General features: G+C 37.7%; 1 protein-coding gene across 1 annotated transcript in view; it reads right to left on the bottom strand.

Annotated features, from left to right (window-relative positions):
- Window positions 1-21,001, bottom strand: part of LOC150077724 (MFS-type transporter SLC18B1-like) — a 199,517-nt gene extending 178,516 nt beyond the window's left edge. The window contains exons 1-3 of the mRNA XM_090385227.1: window positions 20,408-21,001; window positions 14,443-14,538; window positions 1,164-1,237 (exon numbers count right to left, since the gene is read on the bottom strand). Of these exons, the coding sequence (XP_090241353.1) occupies window positions 1,164-1,237; window positions 14,443-14,538; window positions 20,408-21,001 (764 nt within the window). The remainder of the gene's footprint in view (window positions 1-1,163; window positions 1,238-14,442; window positions 14,539-20,407) is intronic.
- Window positions 21,002-24,921: the final 3,920 nt, after the last annotated feature.

The following is a 24,921-nucleotide window of genomic DNA, read 5'->3' as shown; positions in this document are numbered from 1 at the left end:
GAGCAATGCAGACAGTATGCAAGAGTAGATTATGCTGTCTTGTCAATGATATACAGGAATTTTTCTAGCTGGGATAAGGAGGTGATTATCCCCTTGTATAAGGCAGTGGGTCAGACCACACCTTGAGTACTGTATACAGATCTGGAGGACTCATTTTAAGAAGGATGTAGAGCTGTTGGAACGAGTACAGAGAAGGGCAACAAGATTAGTGAATGGAACAAAGGGTTGCTCTTACGAAGAAAGGCTTAAGTTTTGCAAATTACAATGTCTGAAGACTAGGCACCTGCGAGGTGATTTGATTGAGGTGTACAAAGCCTTGAATGGTTTGAGCATGCTCAATGCTGATGGGATTCTCCCTCTTGCTCAGAATAATCGCCTGAGTGAGCATAAATTCAAATTGAGGAAAGACAGTTGTAGGATAGATGTGCAGAAGATTGCCTTTAGCCAGCGGGTGGTGGATTGCTGGAAGAAACGTCCATCCGACGTTGTAGAAGTTGATAGCTAAAATAGATTCAAGGCAGGACTTGACAAACATTTGGAGCGAGTAGATGGGTGAAATAAGGGTTTTTTTTTTTTTTTTTCTTTTGGCTGAGGCTATATAAGCTTTCTTTCTTGCAGCATGTGCCTCTGCTAATGCTAATGTCCCTCAAGCAAGGCTGCATTGGGCTGACCTCAGGCAGAGGGAGTAGAGTTTTTCACACACACAGTTGTGCAGACATAATACATAATGGTGCTATATGATCTAAGTTGCAGATGCATCTAAATCCATAAAACAAAGATAAAGAACAACAAGAATATGCCGCTCTCACTGACTAGACATTTTTAAATTTATATAGTACTTTCTGCAGGAAGGCAAAACACACTGTTTTCTTTTTACAAAAACTATATGTTCATATTAAATTTTATACAAAATCTTTGTCATAAGAAGATTAATGTTGAACCTGACATAACCAATAATTTACTGTAACTCAATTGTGTCTTCCCTCCAGATGCTTCTGACCACACATTTTTTTAAATATTTTATTATATCACACTGTAAGAAATTCCTTCTTAATAATTGGTAAACTTCCTTTCTTTAATTCTTGTCTTTTTTATATCATTTACAAGATTTAATATTTTAATACATTTTAATGTAAATCCATCATAAGTTAATCAAGACTTACCCAAACAAAATGTTACAGCCACCGCTCACAAATATGCCACCAAGGAACAAAATTTTAGCTCCCAAGTATGGAAGCTGAAAATAAATAAATAACCTTTATTTCTATAATACATTGTAGATAAATACATGAGAAACACACAGATAAGAAATACCACCATATATAAATGGTTATAAATGTAACCATAATATAAAACAATACGTTTGTTTATTTGTTATTTGGTTTTTAGGAGCATTAGCAACTAAAGCCATATTGCTCCGGGGATATGCGGTAGTCATTCCCTGACCTTTCTGCATCCTCCGTATTTGGTAGTAACGGCTCGAAACCCGGTCTAATCAAGAAGTGTGTGCGCTACCGCACTGCTGCTCCTGCCCACCTGGCTATGGAGGCACCATAGAAAACAATATAAATAGATGAGAAATACAACTATATTCAATATGACAGCAGTTGCCGAAGGTTGAGGCACCTCCATAGCCAGGTGGGCAGGAGCAGCAGTGCGTAGCACATGCTTCTTGATTAGACCGGGGTTTGATCCTGTGACCACCAAATACGGAGGATGCGGAAAGGTCAGGGAATGACCACCAAATACGGATGATGCGGAAAGGTCAGGGAATGACCACCGCATATCCCCAGAGCAATATGGCCTTACTTGCTAATGCTCTTAAAAACCAAATAACAAACAACAAACAAACAAACAGCCGGAGGTTGAACAAAAATGATACAGACAGTGTTAGGGAACAGCATAATTTAGAAAGAGCCAAAGGTCAGGTTGGTGTATATGATGTGATCAAAGTTCACAGATTGAATTTTAAAAAAAATTAATGAAAAATTTGTCATTACCTTTTCACTACGGTTGGATGAAGCAATTAAGACATATAGTGGCTGGATCATCATCCAGATCAAATAAAGGTCCTTAAATATGCCTGTCAGGAATGCAGGACAAGGCAAAAACTTGCTACAGAAATAACTATCAAGATAAGTATGATCAATGTTAGAAACTTAAATATCAAAGAACAGCAGAATTAGCTAGATCAATATGACATACAATCATCAAGTATTATAGAAAACGTCAGAATGAATACAGAAAAGATGAAGCTAAACAATAAGTAGAGACTAATTTATCTGGAAGTTAGGTATTCACAAAAAGTGCAGCAATAGCTTTTATAACTAATCTGGAAGCAAGTGAAATTCAATGAGAAACATATTCCAATAGAGCTAAAGTAAACAAAACTTAACAGCTGGAAAGTTGGGAAATGACATTTGTTCATGCACATGGCCTCAGGGCCATGCAGGAGGGGTGCACAAATAAAGTTTGGGGGCCTTTACTCATGGTGCCCCAGCCTCCATAAGTAAAGGGGTTCCAAATTTTCCAATTATTTCTTTCTTCCTATTTCATAGTCAGTACTCCATCTATTTCAACAACTGTTCACTTGTTCAAAGAAGTCACATTCTAGCAACAATTCAAACATAAAAACCGTGTTTTCTATTTTTTCTAAGTTTTTATCCTCATCAGGGGCGGTGTATATAAAATTTCAAAAAAGTCGATTTTTTGGGAGGGTTACCAAAAATAATAGCAACAATAGCGACAACAAACAAAAATTATCAAAAATATTGGAGGGGCACCAAATGAAGCTTTGTCTCCAAGACCACAGATACCTATGCACAGCCCTGTGGCCCAAATGAAGGCTCGGAAAAAAGGTGAAATTAAAGAGTTCTTTAAAATGTTAGAAAGAGAAATAAATAACTACCCATTTATTCAAGGATGAATATGTATAAGGAGTAATTAAAATGTTTGGGGACTGATTTTGTATTTTGCAATTGCAGTGTCACAGCAAGCTTGCAACTTGTTGCAATATGTCTGGTGACTCATCTAGATATAGTAGTGTACAAATCGCCAATTTATCTGCAGTTAGTCTGAATAAGTGCATGCTGAGGAGAAGGTGTTTCACGTGTTTTGTTGCATTTAAAATTTTATTTTTTTTTTGTCATCGCCTTTTTCGCATTATATATATGAGGTCAGTGTTTTTACTGTTTTGGCATGAAATTTTTACGGTCAGATGCCCTTCCTAACATCAACCCTCACCCTTTATCTGGGCTGGGGATATGCAGTGGTCATTCCTTGATCTTCCGCATCCTCTGTATTTGGTGGTCACGGGCTCAAACTCCGGTCTAATCAGGAAGCGTGTGCTACGCACTGCTGCTCCTGCCCACCTGGCTACAGAGGCAGCTTTGTTGCATTTTAAAATGATTAATTTTAATAACCAGTGAATTTGCATAAATTTAGTTTCAAATTAAGGAAAAGTGCAACGGATCAAACATGATCCCTGCTGGTTGTTAATGACAGTAATGACACTACACTACTTTTTTTTTTTTTTTTTTTTTTTTTATGTGAACCCCAAACACGAGAGGTATTAGAACCTATAGTACTTAGTACCGTGCTTGGGTTGGAGGTTGAGAAGACGAAAGAAGATATTTGCTGACATTGGACTTGAACTTCTGTAGATTTTAATTTTCAGGAAATACGTATGAAGGAAGGTTGTTCCAGAAAACAGCAGTTGAATGAATAAATGAGGAAGATGAAAAGTTGGTTCTGTGGGTTTGAAGTTGGACAGTAAATGGATGTTGGCTGGTGGCGGCAAAGGTTCGGACTGTTTTGAAAGAGAGAGCGGGAATTATAGAAGCCAATTCAGAAGAATAGTGCCCATGGAAGTATCTGAAGAAGAAACATGCAGCAGAAACAGTACGTCTATGAGAAAGTGAGTGGAGAGACTCTCTAAGAGATGAATCATTAATTAACCTAACTGCCCTCCTTCTGAATGGAATCTAGAAGCCTGAGAGAGGTTTTGGGGGCACCACCCCAGATACGGGAACAATATTCCATGGTAGGGCGGATTTGTGATTTGTACAGAGTGAACAGCTGTTTGGAAGAAAAGTAACACCAAGAACAAAAGAGAAAACCAAGTTTTTTAGATGCAGAGGAAGCAATATTTGTAATGTTCTTGTGCCAAGAGAGATTAACAGTCAGGGTAATTCCCAAAAAAGATATATCAACTTGCCTAGAAATCGGAGTGTCACCAAAGATAAGCATAGAAGCAGAAGAATCCTTTTTGCGAGATATAAGACAAGTTTGAGTTTCAGAAGGATTAAAATCAACTAAGTTGTCTTTGCCCCACTGGAGAATTACGTGGAGATCGGCATTTAAGGAATTGGTAGTGGATATTTGAGACGTTGAAGCTGATTGCTTTAAAAAGGTCTCTTAGCCAGAGGATAAAGAGACCTGAAAGACCTAGCTAAGAGACCTTAAAGACCTTTAAGATCTTTAAGTATCTAATTGTTATGTTACTCTATTTACTTAAGGCTTCAGTTCTGCAAATTAAATTTAAATAATGATTGAATTTTGATTTAAGTTTAAATTGAATTTAGATAGAGATTTTTTTTGTAGGTTATTACTTAGTATCGATAAGAGTATCAAATCCACGTGTGGACAGGTTTTGCAGCTGCCGCAAACGAAAGTTTTTAATTATACTTAGCCACTTTATTGACTTAATTGTTAGATTAAATTATTTTCTATAAGTAGCTTATAGACCTAGTCAAGCTCCGTGGTTTATTTTGAATTTAGATAGTGTGATTTGGAAAGTAAATAATACCTCGTGTCCATAGATTAACCGTTCGTAACTTGTCGCCATTGTTATACGATACAACGTGTGCTAGCGTAAGGTTTAACGGAAAACTAGATAGCAAGTATAGTAGTATCAATTAATCAGTAAAATTTATTAATCTTATTAAATTTCATTTTCAATTGAATTGTACTTTTTTAACTAAATAAATACAGCGACCTAGTTATTACAAACATAACATCATAAATTAACACATATAAGTTGACGGGATAAGAAAGTCATATAACGTAACTCAGAGATAATATTCGATTCCGAAATACATATATATATAGTGTTATAACTGCATTGGGATATAGGTTTAGGGTTATATTTTGTATTGGAATTTTATTGAACTTGAATAGAAGTCATGACTCAGACCAGAGCAGCAAAGCAAAAGGCTCAAACTAGTGGAAGTGCTGTGGCACAGTCTATTGAAATGCACTGCTTGTTTATTGTTTGGGGAGCAATCAGGAAGGGGACATGATATTGCCAAGGGGAATGTCTTTGTGTGTGTGTGTGCGATATAAGGAGTGCGAGGAAATCAGGCACCAACTCGGCATTGTTATCGGCTTATATGAGAGCTTGAAGCACAGGGTGGATGCCCTCGAAGGATTAAAATTGAAGGACCCTCTCGGATGCCCACATCAATGCCAGAGCCTGCACTTGAACATCACGCAACACAGAGGCAAACCCCAAGGCAGAATGCACTGGTCCCAAAGGAACTAGTTGTACTAGGTGACTCTATTGTCACGGAAACACGGAGAACATATTGTGCAAAAAAGGATAGATGGAACAGGACCAGGGTATGTCTGCCAGAGGGAAAGGTTGATAACGTTGTAGGGCAGATATTTTTTTTTAGCATTTTTTTAGCATTAGTAGAGGCATTGATGCAAGAAAGCAAGCTTATGCAGCATCAGCCAAAAAAAAAAAAAAAAAAAAAACCCACTTCCATCCTTTAAGGGCACAAAGGGTGATATCGTTGTACACGTTGGCACTAATGATATTAAGAGTAGGAGACCAGCAGAATTACTTAACAAGTACAAGAAAATGCTGAAAAAAAGCCCTGAGATAGGGTTGAATTTGAAAGTGTCTGCAATTCTGCCCAGACACGATAGAAGGAGTATACGATGAGAGTCTTGTCGATCAATTCGGCCCTGGAGAGATTGTGCAAGGCTCAAGGGGTAGAATTTTTCTCAGCCAGGTCTGTGCTTGTTAACAGGAGAGACTGGCTTCTACAGGGATGGTATACACTTAAATAGAAAGGGTGCAAGAATATTTGCTGATGCTATCGAGGCAGAGTTAAGGTGGGTCGGAAAACTGCTAGCTTGGGGGGGGGGATACACAGACTAATAGATTAACAGTAGCCGCTGGCAGAGGTAACAGTGATTCTTGCACTACTTTTATTGAAATGCAATTGAGCAGCAGCCTGGAAAGCAAGGCAATGGGAATTTCCAGGACAGTTGAGAATCATAGTGGAACAAGTAAATACATGGGCTGTGTTAGGGTAACTAAGAGTAGAAACAGGTGCATGTATACTTGCATGTACACCAATGCTAGGAGTATAGTTAATAAATTCGATGAGTTGAAATGCTAGTCAAGACATCAAAGACAGATATTGTTAGGATATCAGAGACATGGTGTCACACAGACATAAGCAGTGTAGAGCTGGAATTTGGGGAGTACAATGTGTACAGAAAGAATAAACAGGACAGGAAGGGAGGAGGGGTTATGCTGTTAGTTAAGAAACACATAAAATCTAAGGAAGTGCATCCAATTGATGTTGGTGGACATTGCAATGTTGAGTCTGTTTGGTGTGACATAAACACTGGGAAAGGTGTTTTTTTTTTTTTTTTTTTTTAGGAGCATTAGTAACTAAGGCCATATTGCTCCGGGAATATGCGGTAGTCATTCCCTTGACCTTTCCGCATCCTCCGTATTTGGTGGACTGTGAAAGGAAAAATGAGAGTAGGTGTGTGTTATAGGCCTAATGATTCTGATGAGTATAATGAGCAATTGGGCAGAGAAATAGAGTGGGACAGTAAATCAGAGTGTCTTATAATGGGGATTTTAATTTCCCAGATATTGACTGGAATTTGTGGGTTGGTCACTCACACACTAGCAAGGCTTTTGTGGATTTATTGGATGATTGTTTTCTACAGTAGCATATTCAGGAGGCAACTAGAGGGAGTAATACTCTTGATCTGATTATCAGTAATGATTCTTCATGCATCAAGAAACTGCAGATAAAGGAACAACTAGGTGGCAGTGATCACAATGTGCTGAAGTGGGATTTACTCAAAGAAGTAACTACCATAAAGGGTAATTATCATCAAGGTGACTACGGTGGTCTGAGACAGTATTTATATTCTATACGGTGGTCTGAGACAGTATTTAAATTCTATACGTGGAACCAACTGATGGCGTAACCAACAGCAAATTCAAAATGGGAAGCATTCAAAGAATTAATCTTGGAAGCTTCTAGGATTTTCATACCAACAAAGAAATATTGTTCAAGATTTAGGCCTAAATGGATGTCAGATGAACTAATTAGACATGTGACAGAGAAGAAAAATGCATGGGATACATATAAATTAACCTGTGACACAGAAGCCTATGATAGATATAAGCTGGTCTTAACCAAGTTACAATGAGATTAGGCAGGTGAAGGGAGATTACGAGAAATCTTTGGCAAAGGATGCAAAGAAAAACAGCAAAGAATTCTTTACATATGTAAACTCTAGATGGAAGGGGATGAATCATATTGGTCCACTTGATATCGATGGTTCAACTGTTGATGATACTGCTCAGGTAGCTAACAAACTAAATGAATATTTTGCATCGACATTCACACATGAGGAGTTATTCAGGGAGGGGAATGACAGAGGTGCATTCAAATCTGGCAGTACGCTAGATTATCTTGTAATAACTGAGAGTAAAGTGGAGAAGAAATTGTTGAAGATAAACACAAGAAAGGCACCTGGGATGGATGAAATCTATCCAGTTATATTAAAGGAGGTGGCAAAGGAAGTAAGCAAACCCTTAGCCATAATTATGAGAGCTTCCCTGGACTCAGGGGAGGTCCCCGTGGACTGGAGATGTGCAAATGTGACCCCAATCCACAAAGGAAGATCAAAGGGAGACACAGGTAATTACAGACCTGTTAGTATAACTTCTGTTCCAGGGAAATTAATGGAGGCACTGGTTAAAGAAGCATTGCAAGATCATCTAGATAAGACTTCAGTTATATCTCGGACACAGCATGGGTTTGTTAAGAAGTCTTGTCTGTATAATTTGATTGGATTAGTGAGACAAGACTGGATGCAAAGAATAACTTTGATATCACATATTTGGATCTTAGAAAAGCCTTTGATACTGTTGCACAGGGAAGACTTCTGCACAAATTGGAGCAATGTGGCATTGGAGGCAAATTGCTGCTATGGATAAAGGGATGGTTGAGTGGGAGAAAACAGGGAGTGGTAATCAATGGACACTGCTCTTTGTGGACTAATGTTATTAGTGAAGTCCCTCAGGGTTCAGTGTTGGGTCCATTGTTGTTTTCTGTATTTATAAATGATATTGATGATGGTATATCAAGCTTAATGTCCAAGTTTGCAGACGATACAAAGGTTGGCAGGGTTGTTAATGACACTAATGACAGTACACTGCTGCAACAAGATCTGGAAAGGTTGAGCAGATTGGCTGAGAGGTGGCAAATGAAGTTTAAAATTGACAAATGTAAAGTACCACAAATGGGTAGCAGTAATCCCAGAGTAATGTATCAACTCTTTGGTACCACACTGGCAGTGGTAGAGAATGAAAAGGACTCGGGGGTAATTGTGCAGGTAGATATGAAGTTTTCTGAAAAGTGCAGACAGTATGCAAGAGTAGCTCATGCTGTCTTGTTAATGATATACAGGAATTTTTCTAGCAGGATAAGGAGGTGATTCTCCCCTTGTATAAGGCAATGGTCAGACCACGCCTTGAGTACTGTATACAGGTCTGGAGGCCTCATTTTAAGAAGGATGTAGAGCTGTTGGAATGAGTACTGATATGGGCAACAAGATTAGTGAATGGAACAAAGCGTTGCTCTTATGAAGAAAGGCTTAAGTTTTGCAAATTTCAGTGTCTGGAGACTATACACCTGTGAAGTGATCTGATTGAGGTGTATAAAGCCTTGAATGCTAGATAAAGCTAGATAAAACTAGATAAAGCCTCAAAAAAAAAAAAATTTAAAACTACAATATAAAGCCTTGAATGGTTTGAGCCTGCTCAATGCTGATGGGATTCTTCCTCCTGCTCAGAATAATCGCCTGAGAGGGCATAAATTCAAATTGAGGAAAGATGGTTGTGGGATAGATGAGTGGAAGCTTGCCTTTTGTCAGTGGGTGGTTGATTGCTAGAACAAACTTCCATCTGTCGTTGTTGAAGTTGACATCTTAAATAGATTCAAGGCAAAACTTGATAAACATTTGGAGCGAGTGGATGGATGAAATAAGGGGGTTTTTTTTTTTTTTTTTTTTGGCTGATGCTATATAAGCTTGCTTTCTTGCGTTATGTGCCTTTGCTAATGCTAATAGCAGCATCTGGAATCTGGGCATCTGCAGGTGATCTTACTGAGGTGTTTAAGGCTTTGAATTGATTGAACAAGCTCATTGCTATGGCACTTTTCCTCTTGTTTAAACTAATCACATGATGGGGCATAAAATCAAACAAACTGAGGAAGCATGGTTTCAGGATAGATGGGCAGAAATTTTCCTTCAATAAGCGAATGGTTGATTGTTGGACTCTGATGAGTATAATAAGATATTGTACAGGGAAATAGAGTGGGCCAGTAAATCAGAGAGTCTTATAATGGGGGATTTTAATTTCAGAGATATTGACTGGAATTTGTGGGTTGGTCACTCGCACACTAGCAAGGCTTTTGTGGATTTATTGGATGATTGTTTTCTACATCAGCATGTTCATGAGGCAACAAGAGGGAGCAATACTCTTGATCTGATTATCAGTAGTGATTCTTCATGCATTAAGAATCTGCAGATAAATGAACCACTAGGTGGCAGTGATCACAGTGTGTTGAAGTGGGATTTACTCAGGGAAGTAACTACCATCAGAGGTAAAGGGAAGGGTTTTTGTTTTCGTAAAGGCGACTATGATGGTCTGAGACAGTATTTAAATTCTATACAGTGGGACCAACTGATGATGTTACCAACAGCAAACTCAAAATGGGGAGCATTCAAGGAACTAATCTTGGAGGCTACCAGGCTTTACATACCAACTAAGAAATATTGTTCAAGGTTTAGGCCTAAATGGTTGTCAGATGAACTAATGAGACATGTGGCAGAGAAGAAAAATGCATGGGATACATACAAATTAATGGGTGACATGGAAGCCTATGATAGATATAAGTTGGTCTGTAACCAAGTCACAAAGAAGATTAGGCAGGCAAAGGCAGACTACGAAAAATCCTTGGCAAAAGATGCAAAGAAAAACAGAAAAGAGTTCTTTACCTATTTAAACTCAAAAGGAAAGGGATGAATCAGAATTGGATATTGATGGTTCAACGGTTGAGGACCTGCTCAGGTGGCTAACAATCTAAACGAGTATTTTGCATCTACATTCACGCATGAGGAGTTATTCAGGAAGAAGAATGATGTAGGTAAAGTAAACATTGGCAGTGAGCTGGATGATTTTGTAATAACTGAAAGTGGAGGAGAGATTGTTGAGGATAAACATAAAAAAGGCACCTGGGGTGGATGGGATCTATCCAGTTATATTAAAGGAGGCAGCAAAGGAGGTAAGCAAACCCCTAGCCATAATTATGAGAGCTTCTTTGGACTCAGGGGAGGTACCCATAGACTGGAGATGTGCAAATGTAACCCCAATTCACAAAGGAGGATCAAAGGCTGACACAAGTAATTATAGACCTGTTAGTTTAACTTCTGTTCCAGGTAAATTAATGGAGGCACTGGTTAAAGAAGCACTGCAGGATCATCTAGACAAGAATTCAGTTATAGCTCAGACGCAGCATGGTTTTGTTAAGGGTAAGTCTTGCCTGACCAATTTGACTGGATGCTATGATGCAGTCACAAAAGAACTGGATGCAGGGAATAACTTTGATATTATATATTTGGATCTTAGAAAGGCTTTTGATACTGTTGCACATGGAAGACTGCTGCACAAATTGGAGCAGTGTGGCATTGGAGGCAAATTGCTGCTATTGATAAGGGGATGGTTGAGTGGCAGAAGACAGAGAGTGGTAATCAATGGACACTGCTCAACGTGGACTAATGTTATTAGTGGAGTTCCTCAGGGTTCAGTGTTGGGTCCGTTGTTGTTTTCGGTGTCTATGAATGATATTGATGATGGTATATCAAGTTTAATGTCCAAGTTTGCAGATGATACAAAGGTTGGCAGGGTTGTTAAGGAAACCACTGATGCTATGCTGCTGCAACAGGATCTGGAAAGGTTGAACAGATGGGCTGAGAGGTGGCAAATGAAGTTTAACATTGACAAATGTAAAGTACTACATATGGGAAACAGTAACCCCAGAGCAACGTATCAACTTTGCGGTACTACACTGACAGTAGTGGAGAATGAAAAGGACCTGGGGGTAATTGTGCAGGCAGATATGAAGTTCTCTGAGCAGTGCAGACGAGCTGCAAGAGTAGCTCATGGTGTCTTGTCAATGATATACAGGAATTTTTCTAGCAGGGATAAGGAGGTGATTATTCCCTTGTATAAGGCAATGGTTAGGCCACATCTTGAGTACTGTATACAGGTCTGGAGGCCTCATTTCAAGAAGGATGTAGAGCTGCTGGAATGGGTACAGAGAAGGGCAACAAGATTAATGAATGGAACAAAGGGTTGCTCTTACGAAGAAAGGCTTAAGTTTTGCAAATTACAGAGTCTGGAGACTAGGCACCGGCGAGGTGATCTGATAGAGGTGTATACGGCATTGAATGGTTTGAGCATGCTCAATGCCAATGAGATTCTTCATCTTGCTCAGAATAATCAGCTCAGAGGGCATAAATTCAAAATGAGGAAGGACGGATGTCGGATAGATGTGCGGAAATTTGCCTTTGGCCAGCGGGTGGTTGGTTGGTGGAACCGACTTCCATCACTTGTTGTTGAAGTTGATAGCCTAAACAAATTTAAGGCTCAACTGGACAGGTATTTCGAGCGAACGGAGGGGTGAAATGGGAGTGGTGTGGTTTTTTTTTTTTTTTTTTTGGCTGATGCTGAATAAGCTTGCTTTCTTGTATCATATGCTTCTACTAATGCTAAACTTCCATCTGTTGCTGTGAAAATGGATAATTTGAATAAATTCAAAGAAAAACAAGTAATATAAAAAAAAAAATTTTTAAAGTCAATTCCTACTTAGGTCAACAAAGAAAAATTTTATTTTAGTTACTTTTTATTAAATAATTACAATTAATATAAATATGTATATACATATGACAGAATGACAATATTAAGTGGCAAAATAGAAAGCGAATTTCCTTGCAATTTTCCATTTTCCTTTCTATATATGGTGTTGGACTATTATTTTTATTCACATGTTTCATTTTCCATTTTGTTCCCTACTTGACTCAGACTAGAACCCAGAATGAAAAAAGAATCTGAAAAAGAAATTTTTTTCCAGCGATCTACACGCTTCGCCACTGCGGTATTTATTCCTAAATTTATATCCTGCTAAATATCTTATATAAGAGAAATTTTTTTCTCCCATATAAAACTAAAATTAATTAATTAAATTTAATTAATGAATTAATATTTGGAAAAACTGTATTAACATCAAGTGTCATCCACTACAAGTTTAAAAAAATGTATTTGAACTTGAGTGCATGAATAACAAAAATTTATCGATTTTCGCACGAACTGAACTCGCATTCTTCACCTTCACGTGAAAAATACTGAAATCCTTGCATTTTACCGATTGAGCTACTGCCTGTTGATTTCAATTTTATTCCTAAATTTATATCCTGCTAAATATCTTATATATAAGAGAAATTTTTTTCTCCCATATAAAACTAAAATTAATTAATTAAATTTAATTAATGAATTAATATTTGAAAAAACTGTATTAACATCAAGTGTCATCCACTACAAGTTTAAAAAAATTTATTTGAACTTGAGTGGATGAATAAAAAGTATTTTATTAACAATTGAAAATTCGAACAAGATATATAAATATATATATCGAGAGTGTGAACTAATAGTAGGAATTGAATTAGACAAACTATTTAAGGGGTTGGACAGACAATGTAGAAATTTTTTTTTTTGTGGCTGATACTTTATAAACTTGCTTTCTTGCATCATTTATCACTAAGTACTACCGCTGTCCATATGCAGTATCTTGATTTTACCAATTTTAAACCTTATGTTCTCATGTGCTTAGGCCTTGCTATAGTAGTATGCTTTGATTTCTATCATTAACCACCCTACCACCATTGTGGTAGGATGGTTAATGATAGAAATCAAAAAAACAAGATATATCTATAAACTCAGACAAGAAGCTTGATATGCTTCATCCATATTCTTAATAAATATTGTAAACAGTAGGGGACTTAGCAAACTGATGCCCAGTTTCCAACCTGTGAATAAGACATGAGTCAGAAAGCTTAGTCCACTTAAGGGACGGAAATCATTCATAAATTAATTTCATCTCGTCCTTGCGCTTTTATAAGAAATTTTATTATCGAAATTTATTCTTATGCAATACATATTTGGCATAATGTCTTCTGCTACTCGGGGTTCCATGGGGGATTTGATATGTTTTGGGGTCAGGTTGGGGCCTTCATCTGCGATCCCGGGGTGTTAGATCATTCATGGACTATGAGTGAGGAAACATTAAAATTATTTTAAGTCGGTAGTAGATAGGTTTTAGTCAGTTACATTTGGAGAGTTGTATTGAAGACATCCTATGAAGCCGAATTGAGGTAATCTCTTATATATTTTTAATGTCTTATATATTTATGTAATATTGCAAGCTTGCCATATACTGCAAACTTCCTTGCACTGTACAGCGAAAACTATTACTATTAATATTTGCACATCGCCATATTGTAATTATAATGCTGATTCAGATATATAGTTGATTTTTGTTGTAAATCAACGTACAGTAATTTCTTAGCTCACATCAGAGAATATATATCTCTCTGCTATACTTCAAGTAGATCCCAAAGTAAAAAAAATTACTGTAATTAAAAACCAAACCTATAGTGATCTGAATTTACTTTGTTCTGTTTAAAACAATTTTATGTAATTTTTCTTTAAATTCTCTTAAATTTTCATTTTTTATTCCAGTACTATTCAAAGTGATTTAAACCCAAGCAAACTCACTCATTCTATGTACATTTCATTTAATAAGAAACAAAAAAAAGTGTCTGTGCCTGCACAACCTCTGTTAAACGTTGAATAAATTTATCACTACTGAAATTAATAAGCTATTTTCTAGGACCAGCTTTAAAATATTACTGGTATATTTTTCAAATCAGCATTGATTTGAAAAATATCCAATATGGAGAGAAACTATATTAACAAATGGAACTAATTCCAAAATTACACTATTAAAAATACAAAGTGAAAACCAAATATCAATAAAAATAAGTTCCTTAACTGCTTACCAATTTACCAAATAATGGCGATGACAATAATATTACTAAGGCATAAACCGTGAATACAAATCCCGTAGCCAAAGAATTCAGTCCTTTTTTTTCTGCCTAAAATATAATTTATGAATCAGATAAATAACTAACTAGCATTTATAAATTTATAACAATATATATAAATTTAGATATCCTGAGTTTCAGTGGCCATTTATAAGAATGAGGAAGCAAAAAATGTAACTACAAGAATTTTGGTAGTTATGCAGTACAGTGTAAAGTGTGTTTAGGGTCTAATGGCACCATGGGATTCCCCCATCTCTGCATAGTATACATTCTCGTGTGTTACAGTATGCCGTAAAGGTCAGAGAATTAAAGGTGTATGGATATTGTTAAGTGTGGTGTCATGTAGCATTGTTCATCTGGCCATTTAGCCATTGGACCCCTATTGGGGGTCAAATGGCTAAATGCAGACCAGATACACCAGTATTTTAAATAAGTACTCTGGCAGGTCCTGCTACCTAATTTCCTGAGTTTCAGTGGCTAGGACCTATTTAAAAAAAAAAATTTTTTTTTGCAATTTTTGGGGATAAGACATTAATGAGGTTAAAAGTCCAAAAGAGTAATGCATGGCTAAGCAGTTAAATTTTGATTGTGTGGGATGTACACTGTAGTGTTTAGAAAGAGTGGGAGAAGGATACTGAAGGCTGGTGGGAAAAGACAGAAATATGAGGACAATAGAGAAGATGACCCCAGGTATGTCAGTGGGGCATGCCCTTGCTTCACCAGAAGAAAAATATAAGGGAGGCCATCCCCCCACACCACCAGGATAGGGAAAGAAAGTAGACCAGGCAAGGTGCCCAGTCCAGATTATCAGACGGCTATGTGGCAGCAGAGCTGCAGCCATGATCGAAGAAATGTCCAATCCAGGTAGGTCACAGTACGGCTTGTGGTTTTCTCTCAGTGGAGTAGGTCCCATCTGGTGCTGTCTAATGTGGTGGCTCTTACTTCTAAGGTTATTACAGTCATTTCAGGTGATTTTCTATCATTTGTATCTGTCGCTCTTGGGATCAGGTCCCATCGTGTGATTTGTTTCAGTTGAGCAAGGTCAGGTAGTTGTCGGTGCATGGCGTTGTGGTCACAGTTCGAGCGACCGACCCATTCCTATAGATTGTCAGCTTGTACTGGTGTCTCTATCCAATGAAGGTAACTCTTAGGTACAAGACCCATCCAAAGTGCAAGGTTGAGTCTGTTATTTTATTTTATTTATTTTTTTTGGTTTTTAGGAGCATTAGCAACTAAAGCCATATTGCTCCGGGATATGCAGTGGCCATTCCCTGACCTTTCCGCATCCTCCATATTTGGTGGTGATGGGCTCGAACCCCGGTCTAATCAAGAAGCGTGTGCTAACGCACTGCTGCTCCTTCCCACCTGGCTACGGTTTGTTTGTTTGTTGTTGTTTGGTTTTTTTTTTTGGGAGCATTAGCAACTAAGGCCATATTGCTCCAGGATATGCGGCGGTCATTCCTTAACCTTTCCGCATCCTCCGTATTTGGTGGTGACGGGCTCGAACCCCGGTCTAATCAAGAAGCGTGTGCTACGCACTGCTGCTCCTTCCCACCTGGCTACGGAGGCGCCAAGGTTGAGTCTATCAATTAGACTGTGTCTCGTCAGGGTTTTAGTCAAGCATGAGTCGTTGACCAGTCCAGGTTTATTCCTTCAGGTGCAGGTAGGTGTATGTGTTGGTGTGGCTTTGTCGTTTAGTTTTATTACTGTCAAAAACCGTTGGCTCAGAAGGTTCTAGTTAGTGTTCCTGTGGATTGCATTTAGGGTTCTGCATCTGGTGAACAGTTCTTCCACATATTTAGTCAAGGCCTTATATTCCTCCATTGAGTCCAGTAGCTACATCTCTTGGTTCTTCGAGAGGAAAGTGATTTCTGTTATTAGCCTGCAATGGAGACCTTTATAGTGTGTACAGTCATGAATGATGTAAGTCCACGTTCCAGCCTCACCACAAACGCGGCATAGGTCATCCAGGATCCTAAAGGAGTTCAGTTTGGCACTGAATGCTTCATGACTCGTTAGTAGGTAGGTCGTGTAGAGGCCGGGTTTGAACCAGATTGGGGGGCCCAGGGTACACCCTGTCGGTGTTGGGTAGGAACTTTTTGTGATTTCTCCCTTGGTTGTTGTGGACCAACGGTCTTGCCATGCCTGCTGCAGATGGGTGGTTGGTTGCTGGAACAAATTTCGATCTATTGTTGGATGTTGATAGCTTAAATAAATTCAAGTTTTTTAAGCTTTGGGGTTAGCTGTTAAGTCCACTGTAAAGTTTGCAAAGGTGCAGGGTAACCCTTTGTCAATGCGGTGGGAAATGCCACAGTGAGTGATTTCCAGATCCAGGGGGAGGGCCCCCACCAGCACCTGGAGATCATTTGTACTGGTGGTATAGCAGGCACAGGTGATGGTGAGTAGTGTTGTCCTTTTGGGTGGTGTCCAAGGTTCCCCGGTTGATGGCCATTGTAGTTTTATGAAACCAAATCTGAGAGGCATAGGCTATTGCTGGTAGGAATGTTGTTTTGTAGTATGGAGACAGGGTGCGTTTGCTAAGCCCCCAATCAAGTCTTGTTATTCTAGATGCCAGTGCTGAGTACTTCCTAATTTTGGCTCTAACATTGTTTAAATGATGTTTGAAGAAAAGGTTTGAATCCAGAATAATTCCCAGGTATTTCAGTTAGTTCCTCAACCGACATTTATATTTTCTATTTTTATTTGCGAGGGCTGCTTAAGGTCCAGGGATCCCCTATGCAGGATTGAGGAGGTTTTTTCCGATGATATTTTCAGATGATGGGTTTGGGCACAAGCTTTTGGGGTCCTCAGGGCCTGGTTTTCCTGGCCTTCCAACTGGGCTCTGCTGTCCACGGCAACCATCAAAATAAAGTCATCGGCAAAGGCCTGGGAGCAGACATTCTCAAGATCAAGGGTGAGGAATTCATCAAGGATCATATTCCACAGGAGTGGCCCAAGAACTAGGCCCTTGGTAGCCCGTAGTTATGTAGCAGTGGGAAATAGATGATCTTCAATTACAAGGACTGTACAATGCATGAAAATAAAAGGGTGTAACTAGTAATTTTAAAGAATGAACAACCTTTATTAATTAGTGATATTACTGCTCAGACCACACACGAGAGGGCACAAATGCAAATTGAAGCAGTAGGACAGTTGCAAAATAAATATGCGGAGGTTTGCCTGTAGACAATGGGTGATTGGTTGCTGGAACAAACTTCGATCTATTGTTGGATGTTGATAGCTTAAATAAATTCAAGAAAGAACTAGACAAACTATTGAAAGGAAAGAATAGGTGAAATAGGTGTCTTTCTTTTTCTTTTTTTTTTGCAGATGCTGTATAAGCTTGCTTTCTTGCATCATTTGCCACTGCTAATGATAATGCTAATATGTGACTATGATTTAAAAGCTTAATAACACAAACAACACGACATTGCTAAGTCACACAGTATGAAGCAGTGAAGTCAAGAGAATGTAAACAATGCATAGTACACTAACATTAGCATTAGTAGAGGCATATGATGAAAGAATGCATATGCTGATGATTATACAGCATCAGCCAAAAAAAAAAAAAAAAAAAAACCACTTCTCATTTCATCCATCACCTCTAAAAGTTTGTCCAGTTCTTCCTTGAATTTATTTAAGCTATGACCTTCCAAACCAACATACGGCAGTTTGTTCTAGCAATCAATTACCCGCTGGCTAAAGGCAAATTTCTGCACATCTGTCTTTCTTCAATTTGAATTTATGCTCCCCTGAGGTTCATAATCTGAACAAGAGGAAAAATCCCATCAGCATCGAGCCTGCTCAAACCATACAAGGCCTTATACACCTCAATCAGATCACCTCGCAGGTACCTAGTCTGCAGACACTGCGAGAAAGAAAACCTTTTCGTTCCCCTCATCAATCTTGCTGCAATTCCCTATACTCATTCTAGCAACTCTACATCCTTCCTAAAATGAGGTCTCCAGACCTATATGCAGTACTGAAGGCATGGCCTGACCATTGCCTTATACAAAGGGATAACTGCCTCCTTTTCCCTACTAGCAAAATTCTTGTATATCACTGATAAGACCCCATGACCTGCTGCTCTGCCAGCCTATCTGCACTGCTCAGAAAACTTCATATCTGACTACACAATCACTCCCAGATCTTTTTCATTTTCTACCACTAAGTGTAGTACCACACAGTCAGTACATTTCTCTGGGGTTACTTCTACCCGTATGTAGTACTTTGCATTTGTCAATGGGAAAGTTGCCACTTCTCAGTCCATATACCCAAATTTTCTGGATCCTGTTGCAATATCACACTGCCATTACTGTCATTAATGACCCTGTCAGCCTTTGTATCATCTGCAAACTTCAATAATAAGCCTGATATACCTTTATCAATATTGTTGATAAATATACAAAACAACGGTGGGCCCAACACCGAACCCTGCGGGACTCCACTAATAACATTAGTCTACGAAGCAGGACTAATAGAAGTTGGGGGAGCTAACTCCTAATAACCGATAATTCTTTGAGATGGACAGCATTCCAATGACATACTGGACAGAGAAGGTAATGTGCCACTAACAATAATCAGCAATAATATACAAATGAAAGTGAGTTTTGTGTGTAAACAATAGATTAATAATAGTAAAAAATAAAAATAGCAAATTATAATTAAACCCTGCATTCATAATCCAGTCTGTATCTTATACAATAAAATTGCTGAATTCTGCATATTTGTATATGTACACTTGATCTTGATCATTAGTCTGTACAATGATTCATTCATTCAGTTTGTTATCTATCTATACATTAAAAAAGTTTTCCTCCTAGTGATATTTATTTGAGCCAGTGGAAGAAGAGGGTGAGGCAATTACGTCATTACAAATGCAATTAATTATTGACAACTGCCTCCATAATGTTCACCAACCTCGTGCATGTGATTCACTGTCTAACATTTGATGTTCCATTGTAATGTTTTTTTGTATATTAATGAATATTGTATATTTGTAAATATTGTAGTTTAGTATTTTGTAAATATTGTAGTTTAGTATTTTTTAAATATTGTAGTTTAGTATTTTGTAAATATTTGTATAGTTTGTAAATATTTCAGTTAAATATTTTAGTCCTGCTCTTTCGGATGCAACAATATTCCTCATGTATTATGGAACCCTTTTTTATTTTGGAAGCCTTTTCCTAAGTGACCTATGTAAATACATAGTGATATTGGCTGAAGTCCAGTATAGTATACACCGGCAGGTACTTCGATGAAAGCGAAGAAGATGGCGATAACTGACAGGTGAAGGCACCTGCCTTTTCTGATTGTTTTGTGTCGTCGAGGAGGTGGGGCTTAGCTTAAGTGGGGTGTTTATCTCTCCATTCCACTGTTTTAAAATGGGAAAACAAGTTCCCAATTTAAAAACAGCAGCAAACATGGGGAAAAACACTCTAGGCATATCAACCTAGGAGGACAGTGGGCGGGGAAAGCAGTGGCATCTGCCAATCACTGCTTTGTTCCTGTCTGCTTGTTGAAATATGGAAGTCACAACTTGTCAATCACTGCTTTTCCACTGTTTTGCTTGTAGTCATGTTGGAGGGTGTATACCGTTCTGGATTTTACCAGGATATTTATTCAACCTTGAGAATGCTGCGCACTGCAAATACACAGGTAAATAATTACATAGGTCATTTCCCGATTAGATATCGACCAGTGTGTTTCGACAGGTGTGTTTTTTTACATTGAAAAGATTTGGCTTACTCTGTATACCTCCACATTTTAAGTAGTAAAGCGTGCACTGGGGTGGGCGAGCAAAGCGAGCAGGAGATACTCCCTAGTATTAATTTTAAAAAATTAATCAATCAAATATCCATGAACTAGTATTTGGTATATTACTAATATTCAGTACACAATATCCTATAAATACACTTACCTCCAAAGGAAAGAATGGAGCAATAATAGATGTGCTCAGATAAATTGCAAAATCTACTAAACATATGCAAAAAATAGTTAGTTTTTCTTTTACTGTAAAATGAGGTTTTCTATGTGGAGGAAGCTCTTCCCCAAGCATATCAATTACACCTCTTAGTATTAATATGCTCCTTCTTGAAAATTTCCTTCCTTCTTCATAAATGTGGGGACAACCGACTAGCTTTCCTTTAAATGAACAGATTGATGAAAACCTTCTATTTCCTTCTTCACGAACCTGAGGAACCAATTCCACTGATAATGTCCTTATTAAATCGAGGCAGTTTTCAATAAGTGGTAGATGAGGTTCATCTTTTTCAGGTGCATTTTGACTGCGTTTTTTTGTATCATTAGTCACAGAAACACCTGTTGAGTCAGAGGAGGAGGAGCATGCTAAATTATTCTTTACAGATTCTTCATCTGCATCTGAAGAAAGTGAGTATTTAGTAGCTACTAATTTTTTTACCAAAGCTGCACAGAGGTTCGCTAGACGAGAGTTCTCAGGATCTGGATTATGATCAGAAAATTCACTGGATGATTCAGAATCTGGTTCTTCCATGACAAGGTTTTTACTATTCAAATTTCAAAATATTCCTACAGAGGCTTCCACCCAGTCATTTTTCCAATTACCAGAAACCACTTGTAAACTAAAATTTGTAAATATAAAAGTAATATACATATATCAGTATTTTCCATAAGAAAATAAAAAAATTTGACAAAGCAATAATATAAAATTATATTAAGTACTGAAAAGTAATAAATAAGTAATACAATATAATAATAATAAATATAAAAATAATAATGGTAGTACAAAGTAATACAAAAGTAATAAAAATTAAGTAATGCAAAGTACTGCATATGGGTAGCAGTAATCGCAAAGTAATGTACCAACTGTGCAGTACTACATGGTGGTGGAGAATGAAAAAGACCTGGGGTAATTGTGCAGTCAGACATGAAGCTTTTTGAGCAGTGCAGATGGTCTGCAAGAGCAGGTCATGGGGTATTGTCAATGATATACAGGAATTTTGCTAGTAGGGAAAAGGAGGTGTTTATCCCTTTGTATAGGACAATTGTCAGGACATGCCTTGAGTACTGTGTACAAGTCTGGAGGCCTCATTTTAAGAAAGATGTAGAGTTAGAACAAGTACAGAGAAGGGAACCAAGATTGGTAAGTGGAACATAGGGATCCTCTTACCTAGAAAGTCTTAAGTTCTGCAAATAGCAGTGTCTGGAGACTAGGCACCTGCGAGTGATCTGATTTGAGGTGTATAAAGCCTTGTATGGTTCAAACTGAGGAAAGACAGTTGTAGAATAGATGTGTGGATATTTGTTTAGCTAGAGGGTGGTTGATTGCTGGAACAAGCTTCCGTCTGGTGTTGTGGAAGTTGACAGCTTAAATAAATTCAAGGCAGAACTAGACAAACTTTTGGAGTGAATGGTTGGATGAAATGTGAAAGGTTTTTTTTTTTTTTTTTTTGGTGCTGAATAAGCTTGCTTTCTTGCAACATATGCCTCTACTAATGCTAATGCTATATTTCCCAAACAAAAAGAATTACACGTATATAGGGTAAAACTGCAGTGATTTGGAATAATGGGACGAAGAGGTAGTCCAAATTAATGAAAAGTCTAAATTATACAGAGTATAATAATTTACGATGCTCTTAAGGGTTTAGAAAAATAAAGGAAGGTGGAATTTTCTCTGTTATAAAGAATTCCAGATCTTGAGGCCATAAATTCAAATTACATGGAAGATGTTTAGATTGTATGAAAAGTAAATATTTTCAAGTCATAGTTCTTAAAAACAAGCAGATCTATTCACAATACACAACATAATCAGATAAAAACAAAGATCACAATTAAACAGCATAAGAACACAAATAAGATAAAATGAAAAAAACTTTTAAAAATTTATATATTAAAAGTTTTAAAAGTTTAAAGTTGTATTAAAAGTTTAATATAAAAAAATTATATTAAAAATTAATATAAATTAATATAATTTAATAATTAATAATTAATATAAAAAATACCTGCAGCTTCTCAGCAGGTATATCCACCTTGTTGCTGGTAGGGGGCTTGTGTGCTTTAATGAAATATACAGCTATATCGGAGGTAGCTTGCTACTTGTAGAGCCACCCAAGCCGGGCAGGTCTATAGCAAGGAGCCGGACTAAGAGAAGTACCCTGGTCCTCCAGGTTGGGGGTTGATGCAATGGGCTAGCTCCCCATTCATTGTAAAAACTTAGCAATGCTAACAGATCTGATAGCTGATTCAGATATCTGATAATCTGAATGAGTATTTTGCATCTACATTCACACATGAGGAATTATTAAGAGAGGAAAAGCCAGAAGTTTATCAAACTGTAACAAGGTGCTTAATGATTTTGTAATAATTGAGAGCAAAGTGGAGGAGAAACTGTTGAAATTAAACATAAGAAATATAGATCCCAACAGGATCTATCCAGTTATATTAAAGGAGGCAGCAAGGAAGTAAGCAAACTCTTAGCCATGATTATGAGAGTATCCTTGTCGTCAGGGGAAGTTCCCATGGACCGGAGATCTGCAAATGTATCCCCAATTCACAAAGGGGGATCTAAGGGTGACACAAGTAATTACAGACCAGTTAATTTAACTTCCGTTCCAGGAAAATAATGGAGTCACTGGTTAAAGATGCATTGCAGGATCATCTAGACAAGACTACAGTAATAATTCAGACAGAGCATGGGTTTGTTAAGGGAAAGTCTTTTGTGATAAATTTGATTGGAAACTACGATGTGGTTACAAAGGAACTGGATGCAAAAAATAATTTTGATATCATATACTTGGATTTCAGGAAAGTTTTTGACAGTTACACATGGAAGACTACTATAAAAATTGGAGCAGTATGGTATTAAGGGTAAGTTACCACAATGGATAAAAGGGTGGTTGAGTGGGAGAAGACAGAGTGGTAATCAATGGATACTGCTCTTCATGGACTAATGTTATTTGTGGAGTCCCCCAGGGCTTGGCGTTGGGCCCACTGTTGTTTTGTATATTTATCAATTATATTGATGAAGGTATATCAGGCTTAATGTAGAACTTTGCAGATGATACAAAGGTTGGCAGGGTTGTTAATGATAGTAATGGTAGTGTGCTACTGCAACAGGACCTAGAAAATTTGGGCAGATAGGATGAGAAGTAGCAACTGAAGTTTAACATTGACAAATACAAAGTACTGCATATGAGTAGAAATAACCACAGAGAAATGAACCAACTGTGTGGTACTACACTCAAGGTGGGAGAAAATGAAAAAGATCTGGGAGTAACTGTTCAGTCAGATAGGAAGTTTTCTGAGCAATGCAGACAGGCTGCCACAGCAGGTCATGGGGTATTGTCAATGATACACAGGAATTTTGCTAGTAGGAAAAAGGAGGTAATTATCCCTTTGGTTAAGTCAATGGTCAAGCCACGTCTTGAATACTACATACAGGTCTGGAGGCCTCATTTTAGGAAGGATGTGGAGTTGCTTGAGCATGTACAGAGAAGGGAACAAGATTAGTTAGGGGAAAGAAGGGGTCCTCTTACCAAGAAAGGCTTAAGTTCTGCAAATTGTAGCAGCTGGAGACTAGGCACCTGTGAGGTGATCTGATTGAGGTGTACATAGCCTTCAATGGGTTGAACATGCTGAATTCTGATGGGATTCTTCTGCTTACTAAGATTACGAACCTGAGGAAGCATAAATTCAAATTGAGGAAAGACAGTTGTAGAATAGATGTGTGGAAATTTTCCTTTAGACAGCGGGTGGTTAACTGCTGGAAAAAACTTCCAGCAGTTATGTGAAAATTGATAGCTTAAATTCAAGAAGGAACTGGATAAACATTTAGCGGGAATGGGTGTATAAAATTGTTTTTTTTTTTGGGGTGATGCTACATAACTTGCTCTCTTGCCTCATATGCCTCCATTACAACCACTACCTAACAAAGAAAAAGTCGAGATGGATTTTTGGAGCAGGTCAGCCCAAAGATCTAAATTTAAAAAAGTTGGGAATGAAGACATAAGAAAAGCAATGGCAACTCAAATAAACATCATTGACAAAGTAGAACAAAGGAGATTACAATGGTATGGACAGGTTACGAGAATGGGAAAAGAGAGAGACTACCTAAGAAAGCAATGGAATGGACATCCCCCTGGAAGGAAAAGGAGAGGAAGACTTGGAAGGACATGGATGGAGGGAGTGAGGGTCACGGATAACCATTGATACAAGAAGGTAAATCCAAGAAGATATTAAAAACAAATCGAATATAACAGGATAAAATCAAACCAAACAAATTAAAATTTTATTTGTGTTAATAACTATTTTTTTTTTTTTTTTTTTCGCTGTTGCTGTATAAGCTTGCTTTCTTGCATCATATGCCTTTACTAATGCTAATGCTAACTATAAATTTAATTGTATGTAACCCTCTCACCAATCACATTGTCGTTTTGGAAGAAATCAAAAATGTTT

This window comes from Mastigoproctus giganteus, chromosome 11 (assembly GCF_048544385.1).
Source record: "Mastigoproctus giganteus isolate SK-2022 chromosome 11, ASM4854438v1, whole genome shotgun sequence".
Taxonomy (NCBI): Eukaryota; Metazoa; Arthropoda; class Arachnida; order Uropygi; family Thelyphonidae; genus Mastigoproctus; species Mastigoproctus giganteus.
The sequence above is the reverse complement of the archived record's forward strand: the minus strand, read 5'-3'. Positions and strand labels throughout refer to the sequence as shown.